The sequence below is a fragment of the Delphinapterus leucas genome, chromosome 5 (genome assembly GCF_059928025.1).
Source record: "Delphinapterus leucas isolate spDelLeu-1000000601 "Yukka" chromosome 5, BTC_Dleu_Yukka2, whole genome shotgun sequence".
In the NCBI taxonomy this organism is placed as follows: domain Eukaryota; kingdom Metazoa; phylum Chordata; class Mammalia; order Artiodactyla; family Monodontidae; genus Delphinapterus; species Delphinapterus leucas.
In genome coordinates, this window is record NC_143133.1 from 96,158,552 (window position 1) to 96,172,451 (window position 13,900).

General features: G+C 34.9%; 1 protein-coding gene across 2 annotated transcripts in view; it reads left to right on the top strand.

The window, feature by feature from the left end:
• The window catches only part of LOC111187555 (uncharacterized), a 35,799-nt gene that overhangs the window by 3,455 nt on the left and 18,444 nt on the right, over positions 1-13,900 (top strand). Inside the window, exons 2-5 of one of the 2 annotated variants that reach the window (XM_022599350.3) lie at positions 1,570-1,640; positions 4,644-4,740; positions 6,330-6,431; positions 13,224-13,382. In XM_022599350.3, the coding sequence (XP_022455058.1) occupies positions 1,570-1,640; positions 4,644-4,740; positions 6,330-6,431; positions 13,224-13,382 (429 nt within the window). The remainder of the gene's footprint in view (positions 1-1,569; positions 1,641-4,643; positions 4,741-6,329; positions 6,432-13,223; positions 13,383-13,900) is intronic. The other variant, XM_089912133.1, reaches the window with a different exon arrangement.

A 13,900-nucleotide genomic window follows, 5' to 3' on the forward strand; every position in this document is an offset into this window, starting at 1 on the left:
ATCTACCAAAGCTTAATCATGAAATCAAATGGAACTGGACAGGACTGCAGAGATCATCTTACCCAATCCTTTCATTCTTCACACAAGGAAACAGACCCAAACAACTCATTTTCTTAGGTTGTGCAGCACTTCAACTCCAGAAATGGCACTACAGTCCAGCGTGTTAATTATTTTACTGCCTCATGTTGCCATTTGCTTTGTTTCACATGTTTCTGTGATTTCATAGTTTATATACTCTAAAAGGGACACTTTGGAAAGGGTAGGGGAATATGTTCCAGTGATGAGAATAGAGTAACTGAAAGAGTATGTTTTCTCTTAATTCCCTTAATGTTTCTTAGGAAATCGTTTCCTAGAGAATATTGCCTGGATTTTTCTGGTAATACCAAGAATTTCAAGTTTTACTCTCTACCATTAATAACAAGCTTTTCTCTCCCAAAAAGTTTTTATTTCAAGTGTCATTTTTTGAAAATGAAAAGTTAATCAGGAGTGTGGCTATTCAAGTCTTCTTAGGTAACTTTCAGATTCCTTTCACACTTCTAAAGTCAATTAATGGGATTCCATATAATTAACTGTATTTAAGGTATTATGGATAATCATAATACCTTGCAAATTTTCTCCCAAAGAATAAGCCTTATAAGAAACAAGTAGGGACTTCCCTGGTGGTGCAGTGGTTAAGACTCCTGCCAATGCAGGGGACACGGGTTCAATCCCTGGTCCGGGAAGATCCCACATGCCGCGGAGCAACTAAGCCCATGTGCCACAACTGCTGAGCCTGTGCTCTAGAGCCTGCAAGCCACAACTACTGAGCCCATGTGCCTGGAGCCTACGTGCCGCAACTGCTGAAGCCCGTGCACTGTAGGGCCCGCGTGCTGCAACTACTAAGCCTACGTGCTGCAGCTACTGAAGCCTGCACGCCTAGAGCGCATGGTCTGCAACAGGAGAAGCCACCACAACAAGAAGCCCACGCACCACAACAAAGAGTTACCTCCCACTTGCCGCAACTAGAGAAAGCCCGCGCGCAGCAACGAAGACCCAACGCAGCCAAACAAACAAAAAAAAGAAAGAAGTAGAAGGGGTCTTAGCAATTATTTGTTTAATAGAAAGATGTCAGTGAATAATCATGAGTAAAAATTTTATCTTAGTCTAAAAAAAGAAGACTGCATAGGTTATTCAGAGACTAAAAGCTGAATACTTTTAATCCATTAACATTTTATGTATAGCTTCGTAGAAGTCACTGAAAAGATATTTGATTAGATAGTCAAATATCTTCCCAGTCATATTAATAATGTGCTGTGAAAAGGACTAATTAGTGCAACTTATATTTGCACACTTATATGTATATACACAAAGTATATGTATATTTATGTAATTTTAATATTTTCCTTCATATTCATATGAACATTTCATGATAACTTGCCTCTTACCATGCATTATGAATAACCACCCATTAGTTCTCCTAGTAAACAGTTGTTCCTTAATAAACTAAACAGAACATTGGTAAATTAAGCAGATGAGTAATAAAAGACACTACAATCTTCTACAAAGTAAATGCTGACAATTTATTTTTAGGAAGCAGCAGCAACAGTGCTTAAACTAGTGCTTCTTAGAGCTGAACCAAAGACCATAATTCAAATGGGAAGGTAAGGTATATTCTAATAAAAGTCTATTTTTTTAATCATTACCAGCTGATAATTACAGTGATAATGACATGGGGAAAAATATTTCTTATACAGACTCTGGACTGAACTCTCAGAAAGGAGAACTTCTATATGTAAAAGTATAAAATCATGAATGAGAATGATGAACATTAAATTCAAGATAGTGGTTACCTCTGCAAAAGAGAAGGGAGGAGAAATTGAGGAAGGGTATACAGGGGACATTAATTGTATCTGTAACATTTTGGCTGAATGGTAGGTCTACAAGTGTTCCTGTTATCTTATTCTCCATACCTTTTTAGTTATCCCCAAAATATTTCATTAATAAAAAAGGAAACTTCCACTTGAAAATATCTTTAATAACATCACTCTACTTTACTTGGGACATCACATGGTATGGTTTAAACTATGTAATGTCCCAAGTAAACATTTTGCTGGTAAAACAGGTGGGGAATAAGAGAGATCTATTATTTTTAGACTCATCATTGTCCTTTTAAGAGGAGGTGTGTTTTAACCTTTATATTGTAAAATAAAACAAAATACAAAAGCCACATCAAGCAAATGTATAGTTTTATGAAGTTTCTCAAAGGACCTCCCCCAACCAACTGCAACTACCATCTAAGCCAAAAAATAGAACACTGCCAGGTATCCCCAAAACTCCCTACCATGTATCCTGCCCCATTCACAGTTTCCTCCCTCCCCCTCAAATCGACCACCATTCCAAATTCTGTAGCAGTCACTTATCCTGTTTCTTCATTGCCTCAGCACCTAAATAAGCATCCTCAGGCACGAGAGCCCAATTCTGCCCATTTTTTAATTTGGTGTCTTTTAAGTCTCTTTAATCCACATATTCCCCCTCCACCCCTTTTCTTTCCTTACAATTTATTGTTGAAGAACCTATAGAGTTTCCCTCAGTCTGGTTTTGCTGATTGCATATTCAAAATGCAGTTCACCATGGTCTAAGCGGCTGGATCCAGTGGCCTAATCCCTTTGGCAAGACTGCAGGTGTTTTTACATGAGACGGTATATAATACCTGCTTATATCTCCTTTTGGCATGCTAGTAGCCATTGATATTCATTGCCTACACCCTAGAGCCATTAATTTATTGGGGGTTGCATAATGGTGATATTCTAGTTTTGTTTTCATTTGTTAGCTGGAATGATATCAAAAAGAGATTCTTTCCTCCTCTACTCTTGGCTTACCTATATTGAACATTCTAATTTGAATCTTTTGAGGACCTCGTCCCTGAACTCCAGACTTGTATATCCAACTGCTCATTCCACATATCTGTTGGATGTCTGATGGGCATCTCAAACTTCTGTCCAAAGCCACGCCTCCTGCAGTCTTCCACATACCACCTTTCCAGTTCCTCAGGCCTAAAACCTTCGGGATCCTTGACTTTGGTCTCTTTTACTTCCAAACCCAGCCCATCAGCAAATCCTGTTGTCTTTACCTTCCAAACATATTCAGAATCTGACCACCTCTGCCACCATCTCTTGCTTGGGTGACTTGATATAAAGTTAAGTTCTTTTTTTTATTATTTTGTTTTTGATTTTTAAGGATTGCACTCTTTAAAGTTTGATTTAATAACATTTTATAATTATGTAAAACATTTATATGGCTCCAAAGTCAAATCTACGAAATGAGTTTCCTTCACAAAGTCTAATTTTCATTGCTTTCTTCACACTACCCTCTCTCCCTCTATGTAGGTAACCATTTCGAATAAGTTCTTAGTTTATCATTTTCCTTTTTTTTTTTCTATAAGAGACACATACATATATTTGTACTTCCCTTATGTTAGGAAATGAGACTGATACATAAACTGCATACATCATACACACTTTTCTCCATCTTGCAATTGTCAGTTAACAATATATCCTAGTCATCAGGTATTCAAGATTTTTAATATTTAAGGATGGTTTCTGAGTGTTACCAATAACACACTAAGCATAAATTTAAAATCACATCCAGTATCAATTTAGATCACATATATAACTTTTGGAGAGATGACAGAATTAGCAACTCTTCTCCTGTGAAGACTCCTCCCTATTTAAAAATAAAAATATTTTCCTAGTGGATATTATGCATGTCAATAATATCATCATTAAAAATATTTGTAGCATATTGTATTCATGATATGATATCAAGGATTTACATTGAAGGGGCACATATCTTAAGTTTTCTGCCCCTGGGATTATCTTTTCTACCTATTTTTGAGATTCCTCATTCTCATATCTATCCAGTTTAGCATTTGAACAGGCCTGTTGCCTGTTAACCATTTGGATATAGAGTGCTCAAAAATGACTAGATTAAACCCTAGGCACCAAGCAACTATTTTGGTTGCCATATTCCTAAATTTTCTGGATTGTTGGGTAGTAAAGATGGAAGCACTTTCCAAGAGTCTTCTAGCCTCCTAATAAGTGAGTCTGAGAAGGCACAAAAGGTCTAGAAGTTGGAGTGGTCAGGAAAAGCTACACTGGATTACTATAGGCGAGTTTAATTCCCCCTCCCAGACTCATCCTGTTCTCTAGAATATTTGGTCTTGGGAATTTACAACTTTCAAATTCTAATCAATCATAATAGAAAGCCAAGAAGTGCCAAAATTAAATATGTCTGCCTAAAAATATAAGGATAGTAAAAATCAGTGAACATAGCATTTTCTCTTTGATCAGAATCTAGATTCAGTCTTGGAACGAGAGTGACTTCCATCAAAGGCATGTGAAATATATATGATTAGATTATTAGAATTTTCTCTATTGTAATTTATTTTTATTGATGCAATTTTAAATGCATATTCACATTTTAGAGAGTTTTTATTTAACATAGTTTAATTTTTCAAAGGTATGAAAGATTTCTAATTATTCTGATTATAAAAAGTTATCTACATAGTTTTTATACTATTAATGAGAGCTTGAAAACAAAATTAAATTCTCTGTATCAGTACTTAATTTAATATTATCATGTAACTGAATGTATTCTTTTCAAAGCTTTGTCTACCATACTCTCTTTATTGACGGAATCACTTACCTATGTGCCTCAGACAATGCCTTAGATACTGTAACACCATCTGCATTTCTTAAAAATGTAAGTAATTTCTTTTACTGCTTTGACTTTTTCAGTTATTGAAATTATGAGGTCTGTTTTATAGTTTATTGGTAATAATGTCCCTAACCAAAAGCAGATCTGTCTATATAGCAGAGCCATTAGTGACCTTCAGAGATTTCTTACCTTCATCCCTCATCTGTCTTCTGCTTCTACAATTCCCCTAACTCTCAAGCAAGATCTACAAAGATGATTAACCCAGATCATCTTTGGAATCTCTCATATTTATTTTGTTCTTTAAAAATAAGAAAAATTAAGCTTTACTAATATTTAATATACCTTCTCAATAGCATATGTATTTAATTTTCAAATAATTATAGATAAGACACTTCTGGCAGAAAATATGAATCAATTATGAGTTAAATGAAAAAAAAATTTTTTAATCAAGATATACTACTTTTAGAGAACGTTTTACCTGAAAGTTGCCAACAAATATGAAATATGATAAATAGAGTACTTATGTGTATGTACTTATACAGATACATGAGATTTTATAAATTTCTTAAAGGCTAGTTAACCTTCTCAATAGATATCATCTACTGCTGACTATCACCCAGTGTCTAACTTCCAACTAGAATAAGACTGTGAAAGGCAGTCTCAGAGACAGACTAGGGCTAAACCATTATTCTGGTAATTTTATGATCCAAATAGTATGTTTTTTTCTTATTTTAAAAAGTTAATAATACTAATCTTCAATTTTATTCACAAATATATAATTTATGAAAAATATTTTAACAAAAAATATTAATGGAAAAATCGGTCAGCTGTACTATAGTTATTAATAGTTATTCTCCAGTCACATTATGCATATATTTCATTTGTTTAGTGTACCAACTTGTTTTAACACAACTCAAACTGTAACCATATATAGAATCAAGGATTATAAGGCCTAATATTGTAATTCACTCTACATTTATGCCTAGACAATTGTTAGCATCTACATGATAAACACTGCTAGCCATTTAACTGACTATACTCTAATTTTTTTTTCCCTCTCTGCCATTATGGAAAAACATCCAACTTTTCCAACTTTCCAAAACCAGACTGCATGATTTTTACCACTGCTTTTCGGGTGATACAACATTAAGTACAAACAATTGTCAGAATTCCTTCTTAAAGCTTTGAAATATCATATAACAACCCTATAGGGTTTGGAAGATAGTCTCATGACATTTAGTTGGGATTGTTTTGTTATCATTGAATGGATTTTGAGGGTAAGAGCAGGAGGGGAAAATGAAAAGCACTTACTTAGAGAATATCAGTGACTCCTATCCTTCCTTGTCTGCCAGAGGTGAACATCTGCAAGTCCCCTCAAGTCTTCAGAAATACCAATACCAAAGAATCAAGGTAGCACCTGCAATCTCACGATACGAGATATGAGATATGAGCACACTTTTCATTAATACTGCATCTTTAAAATAGAAAAGATACCCTGCCACCAAAATTCTAGAACTGTTCTGGTTTCTTTTATTGCAAGTTTCTGCCAAACTTTGCTTCAAATAAACACTTACTATGTAATTCTCCAGTTGAAATTATCTATATAATTTAAATATTTCCATTAATTTCCCCAGGTTAGTGAGACTTTTCTGAGAAATCCTTTGATGTCACAAGGACATTTTTCTCCATCAAATGCAGTTGCTACAGATTTTCAACAAGTATTAGGAAAGTATATGGTATGTAACCTCCAAGTGTGGTCCTAAACATTGTCAGTATTACATCTGACAAATCAGTTAGGAATTATGAGTTAAGAGCTGTTAAGGTGAATGAGAACTAAGAACTTCTATCTCTATATAATGATAAGGAATGATATCCATGAAATATTGATAAATATTGAATAAAGCAAGACAGAGAAAATATATATGGTATACTGTTATTTACTTACCATCCTTATATGCAACCATTTAAGAAAGAGGGAATAAATACAAATATGTTTGCTTATAGCAAAAAAAAGGGGGGGATGGGCGGACAAAGGAAGGATAAACCAAAAACATTTCAGTGGTTGCCTGTGTATGGATGGGGACAAGAATAGAAACTAGACCTCTCTGAATGAAACTTGTCTTGCAAATTCAACTTGGAACCATGTAAATATTTTACACAATTTTAAAAATTATAATAACATAATCATTGTGTAAATATTTTACACAAATATTAAATTAAATATTTTTAAAGTAGTCCCTCAGCAGAAATTAACATTGTAAATCAACTATACTTCAATAAATTTTTTTTAAAAGAGTAGCCCCTTTTAAGTGAAATAAGACAGTCACAAGAGGACAAATACTGTGTGATTCCACTTATATGAGGTACATAGAGTGGTCAGATTTATAGAGACAGAAAGTAGCAAGGTGGTTGCCAGAGCCTGGGAGGAAGGGAGGAGGAGAAGTTATTGTTTAATGGGTACAGAGTTTCAGTTTGGGAAAATAAAAAGGTTCTGGAGATAGATGGTGGTGATATACTTAATGTGAACATACTTAATGCCACTGAACTATACAGCTAAAAATGGTTAAAATCATACATTTTATGATATGTATGTTTTACCATAATAAAGTTTTTTTTTCTTTTATTGGAGTACAGTTGCTGTACAATATAAGTTACAGGTGTACAATATAGTGATTCACAATTTTTAAAGGTTATACTCCACTTATAGTTATTATAAAATATTGGCTATATTCCGTATGTTTTACAATATATCCTTGTAGCTTATTTTTTTCCTAATAGTTTGTACCTCTTAATCCCCTACACCTACCTCACCCCCCTCCCCTTTCCTGACCCCACTGGTAACCACTAGTTTGTTCTCTATATCTGCCAGTCTGCTTCTTTTTTGTTATATGCCTTAGTTTGTTGTATTTATTAAATTCCACATGTAAGTGATATCATACAGGATTTGTCTTTCTCTGTCTGACTTATTTCACTTAGCATAATGCCCTCCAAGTCCATCCATGCTGCTGCAAATGGCAATATTTCATTGTTTTTTACAGCTTAGTAGTATTCCATTGTATATATGTATACCACATCTTCTTTTTGTTTTGTTTTTTTGTTTTTACCACATCTTCTTAATCCATTCATGTGTTGATGGACACTTAGGTGGCTTCCGTATCTTGGCTATTGTAAATAATGCTGCTATGAACATTGAGGTGCATGTATCTTTTCAAATTAGTGTTTTTGGGTTTTTTTCGGATATATACCAGGGAGTAGAATTGCTGGGTCATATGGTAGTTCTATTTTTATTTTTTTGAGGAAGCTCCGTACTGTTTTCCACAGTGGTTGTACCAATTTACATTCCCATCGTCAGTGTATAAGGGACAGACCAAATATTTGATGATACTAAGGAATTTTTTTAGATGTGATCATGATGTTGTGGTTTTGTTTTTTAAGAAAAACAAGGCCATATCTTTTAGAGATACAGATTGAAGCATTTACAGATTAAAATAATAGACTGTCTAGGGTTTGCTTTAAAATAATACATTTGGGGAAGGAGTAATCAGTAGTAGTACAGATGAAATAAGATTGGCCATGTGTTGATAACTGCTGAAAGTAGGTGATGGGTACACTAAACAATTCACTCTGCTTCTGTATATGTTTGAACTTTTCCATAATAAAATATTTTAAGTATACTTGCATTAGTTTTCTATTTATGGTAACAAATTTGTATGGTGGGCTTCCCTGGTGGCGCAGTGGTTGAGAATCTGCCTGCCAATGCAGGGGACACGGGTTCGAGCTCTGGTCTGGGAAGAGCCCACATGCCGCGGAGCAACTAGGCCCGTGAGCCACAACTACTGAGCCTGCGCGTATGGAGCCTGTGCTCCGCAACAAGAGAGGCCGCGATAGTGAGAGGCCCGCGCACCGCGATGAAGATAAAAATAAATAAATAAATAAATAAATAATTTGTATGGTAACAAATTACCACAAATCAGCAGCCTAAAACAACACACATTTTATTATCTCACAGTTTTTATGAGTCAGGAAGCAAGGCATGGTTTAACTGGGTTTTCTGCTCAGGGTCTCACAAGGCTGCAGTGAGTGTGTCAGCCAGACTATGTTCTCATCTGGAAGCTCTGGGGAATAATCTGCTTCCAGCCTCATTCAGACTGTTGCAGAATTTATTTCCTAAGAGCTGTGCGAGGGATGCAGCTTTTTGCTGGCTGTTGGCTGGAGGACACCCTCGGTCCTAAAGACTGATAGCAGTTCTTTGCCACGAGGGCGTCCTCAGCACAGCTGCTTGCTTCTTCAAGGCCAGCAGAGGACTCTCTCACTCCAGTCGGCTAAATATTATATAATATGATGTAATCACAGGAGTGACCTCCATCACCTTTGCTTCCATTCGTCAGGGGCAGATCACACTGAAGGGGAGGGAATTTTATAAAGATGTGACTCAGTGGGGGTCCCCACAGGGTGAGTCCACCACAATGCCTGAAGAAGTAACTAAGGATAGATATATTAAATTTGTATATTCTCTTTTGGAGAGTTCTGCAATATTCAACACAGCTAAAATATATAATTAACATAGCTCCCTGAAAACCCTGTGAAAATATTCACATTTTAAGCAGTTAACACATCTGACATCAAAGAATTTTGTTTAACATGTATAAACTAACCTGGTGAGCTTCAAATCTGTAGAAAATTTTATAAAAGGTGTTGACTTTTTTATACTATGATTAGAAAAATGCACACAGCAAAAAAAAAAGTAGTTTTGAGAGAGTTTTTAATATATTTATATATATAAATGTACCAAATGCCATTGAATGGACTATGAATACATTATCTTAACAAAACTTAGATGAGTCTCTTAATCTTAAAAGATTAAGCATTTTTTAAAAGGAGAGAAAAAGAGAAAAGGAATAAAAAGAAAAATCAAAGATTCACCATTTATCTTAACTTGATTATGTCTTTTTTTAATTAATTTTTATTGGAGTGTAGTTGCTTTACAGTGTTGTGTTAGTTTCTGCTGTACAGCAAAGTGAATCAGTTATACATATACATATATCCACTTTTATTTGGATTTCCTTCCCATTTAGGTCACCACGGAGCACTGAGTAGAGTTCCCTGTGCTATATCTTAACTTGATTATGTCTTAATAAAAAATTTTAACCCATGTTTAGAAGCATCCACTAAACATTTCTTAACACAAGCCACAAAAACCTTATTTCCAAATAAGGTCACATTCACAAGTATCCAGAATTAGGACTTAAAAGAATCTTTTTGGGGAGACACAGTTCAACTAGGAATTCCCTCTTTTCTACATTCCAACTAGTGAGCTCCTCACAGAACATTAATTGTAAGTTGCATGGTCCAGTGACCAAGATGAGAGTTCTGTTTAAGGTAGATTTGATCACTTGCCAAAGAGCAGGGGATTTTAATATCATTTTTATATTTAAAAATAATGCTCATTAATAAAGTGAGATAATACAAAAGTATAAAAAGTGAAATATAAATATCTCCTACAATCTCAATCAAACCCCCTGAGGTGAACACTCTTAACAGTTTGGTGTGTAAGCTTCCAGAATTTATATATATATATATATATATTTATTTATTTATTTATTTATTTATTTATTTATTTATTTATTTATATATAAATTCACAAAACTGGGATCATTAGTACAATAGGTAAAGGCTTAATCTCTAGAGCTTCTTAGTCTGAATCCTTGTTTTGCCTCTAGCTGTGTAACATTGGGCAATATATTAACTTTCTCAGTCTGAGTTTTCTTATTTAGAAAATAAAAGATGAAAAGAGTAGTACTTTATATAATGGTTTGGGAATTAAATGAACTAATACGTGTGAAGTGCTTAAAACAGTGCCTGCCACATACTAAGTGCTTGATAAGTTATTATTAAATACTCTTCTGCAGCTGCAGCTTACTTTTTAAATATAACACTGTACCTTAGAGATCATTTTTTATTGAAGTATAGTTGATTTACAATGCCATGTTAGTTTTAGGTGTACAGCACAGTGATTCAGTTATATATATATATTCTCTTTCAGATTCTTTTCCCTTACAGGTTATTACAAAGTATTGAGTACTCTGAGTATCATTAAATATAGTTGACTGTAGTTCCCTGTGCTATACAGTAGGTCTTTGTTGATTATCTATTTTACAAGTAGTAGTGTATACATGTTAATCCCAAACTCTTAATTTATCCCTCCCCACACTGTCCCCCTTGGTAACCATAAGTTTGTTTTCTATGTCTGTGAGTCTCTTTCTGTTTTGCAAATGAGTTCATTTGTGTCTTTTTTTTTTTTTAGATTGCACATATAAGCAATATCATATGATATTTGTCTTTGTCTGGCTTACTTCACTTAGTATGATAATCTCTAGATCTATCCATTTTGCTGTAAATGGCATTATTTCATTCTTTTTTATGGCTGAGTAATACTCCATTGTATATATATACCACACCTTCTTTATCCATTCCTCTGTCGATGGACATTTAGGTTGCTCCTGTGTCTTGGCTGTTGTAAATAGTGCTGCAGTAAACATTGGGGTGCATGTATCTTTTCAAATTACAGTTTTCTCCAGATGTAGAGGTCATTTTTAATATGGATAGAGTTGAAGACAAAAATAGCAACAAAGAACAAGAGCGATGAATAGAAAATGGTAACAAATATGGTAGATATTAATCTAGCTATATCAATAATCACTTTAAAAGTTAATGGCCTAGGACTTCCCTGGTGGTGCACTGGCTAAGAATCTGCCTGCCAATGCAGGGGGCACGGGTTCAAGCCCTGGTCCAGGAGGATCCCACATGCCATGGAGCAACTAAGGCCATGTGCCACAACTACTGAGCCTGTGCTCTAGAGCCCACGAGCCACAACTACTGAGCCCACGCGCTGCAGCTACTGAAGTCCGCGCACCTAGAGCCTGTGCTCCGCAATAAAGAGAAGCCACCACAACGAGAAGCCCGCGCACCACAACGAAGAGTAGCCCCTGCTCACCGCAACTAGAGGAAGCCCGCACGCAGCAACGAAGACCCAACTCAGCCAAAAAATAATTAATTAATTAATTAATTAATTATAATAAAATTAAAAAGTTAATGGTCTAAATACACCAATTAAAAGAGATTGTCAAACTGGATCAAGAAGCTGTCATGAGAATGAGAAGACAAGCCGCAGACTGGGAGAAAATACTTGCAAAAGGCAAATCTGATAAAGGACTATAACCCAAAATATACAACGTACTCTTAAAACTCAACGATAAGAAAACAAACAACCCAATTTTTTGAATGGGCCAAATATTTGAATAGATACCTCACCAAAGAAGATATACAGATGGCAAATAAGCATATGAAAAGGCTCAACATCGTATGTCATTAGGGAATTGCAAATTATAGCAACAATGAAATACCCCTAACACACCTATTAGAATGGCCAAAATTCAAAACACTGACAACACCAAATGCTGACAAGGATGTGGAGCAATAGGAACTCTGATTCACTGCTGATGGGAATGCAAAATGGTATAGTCACTTTGGAAGACAATTTGGCAGTTACTTACAAAACTAACATACTCTTACCATATGATCCAGCAATAGTGCTCCTCGGTATTTACCCAAAGGAGTTGAAAATTATATCCACACAAAAACCTGTATATGGATATTATAGCAGCTTTATCCATAATTGCCAAGACATGGCAGCAATCAAGATGTCTTTCCATAGGTGAATGGATAAATAAACTACAGTACATCCAAACAATGGACTATTATTCAGCACTAAAAAGAAATGAGCTATTAAACCATGAACAGACATGGAGGAAACTTAAATGCATATTGCTAAGTGAAAGAAGCCAATCTGAAAACACTGCATACTGTATGACTCTAACTATATGGTATTCTGGAAAAGACAAAACTACGGAGACAGTAAAAAGACAAGTTTCTGCGAGGGCTAAGGGAAAAAGGAAGTATGAATAGGTGGAGCACAGAGGATATTAAGGGCAGTGAAACTGTTCTGTATGATACTGTAATGACAAAAACATGTCATTAGACGTTTGTCAAAATCCACTGAATGTACAATATTAACAGTGAACCCTAATGGAAACTATGGACTTTGGATGATAATGATGCATCAACATAGGGTCATCCATTGTGACAAATGGACCACTCAAGCACAGGATGTTGATAGTGAGGGCGGCCGTGCATGTATGGGGGGTAAGGAGCATGCGGGAACTCTGTAATTTCCACTCAATTTTACCATGAACCTAAAACTGCTCTTTTAAAAAGTCTATTCAAATAAATACACAATTTAAATTCTTTAAAAATCCACTGCTGATTGAATACATTGATATATTCCCTCTCCTGCCACCCCCCATTTTTTCTGCATGATTCAGGTAGGACAGTTTGAGGCTTAGTTGATTCCTTATGCTGAAATACAAGTGAGATGTGCCTTTGACACCTTTGTTCTAATTTGTACAATATATTACAATAGATTTCATTTATAGAAAATAAAATGTACATTATATTTCACTTCTATATAGATGAAATACAATAAAAATCAAGAGGACAGCTCGATATCCACACTGAAGAGTCAAGTAACTGATGTAAAAAATGTTATGACCCAAAATATCGATAAAATTTTGGAAAGAGAAGAAAGATTGAATATCTTCACTGATAGAACAGATGCTCTGCAAACAACTGTGAGTGTTACATGGCTGTCTTAATACCCAAACAGTGCTCTAAGTCATAGGATCATTGCCCTTGAGACAAACTGCCAAAAGCAAAAACATACTGGGACACTTGGTGAGATAATCCTATGTCACCAAATTATGGCCTTATCAAAAATTATTGAAGTGCAACTAAAATATTAAAAGAATAATTATAAAACAATCCAAATTTTAAAGCCCATTAAAGTAGAAAGTGGTTATTTGTGTAACAGAAGGGTTTCTTACATTAAGAAACACACAGGTTAGTCAACAAATAAATTGCAAGGGAAAAAAAGGAGAGGGAAACTTACCAATAAAAGGACTTAGAAGGTATATCAATTGCAATGTGTGATCCTTATTTGGATTTTGATTCAAACAAACTATAAAAGTGAAAATTTACAACTTCATGAGACAAATAGATATTTGAACTCTAGCTGGATATTAGATGAGGTTAAGGAATATAACTAATTTTTAGGTGTGATAATGGCATTGTGGTTATGTTTTTAAAAGAG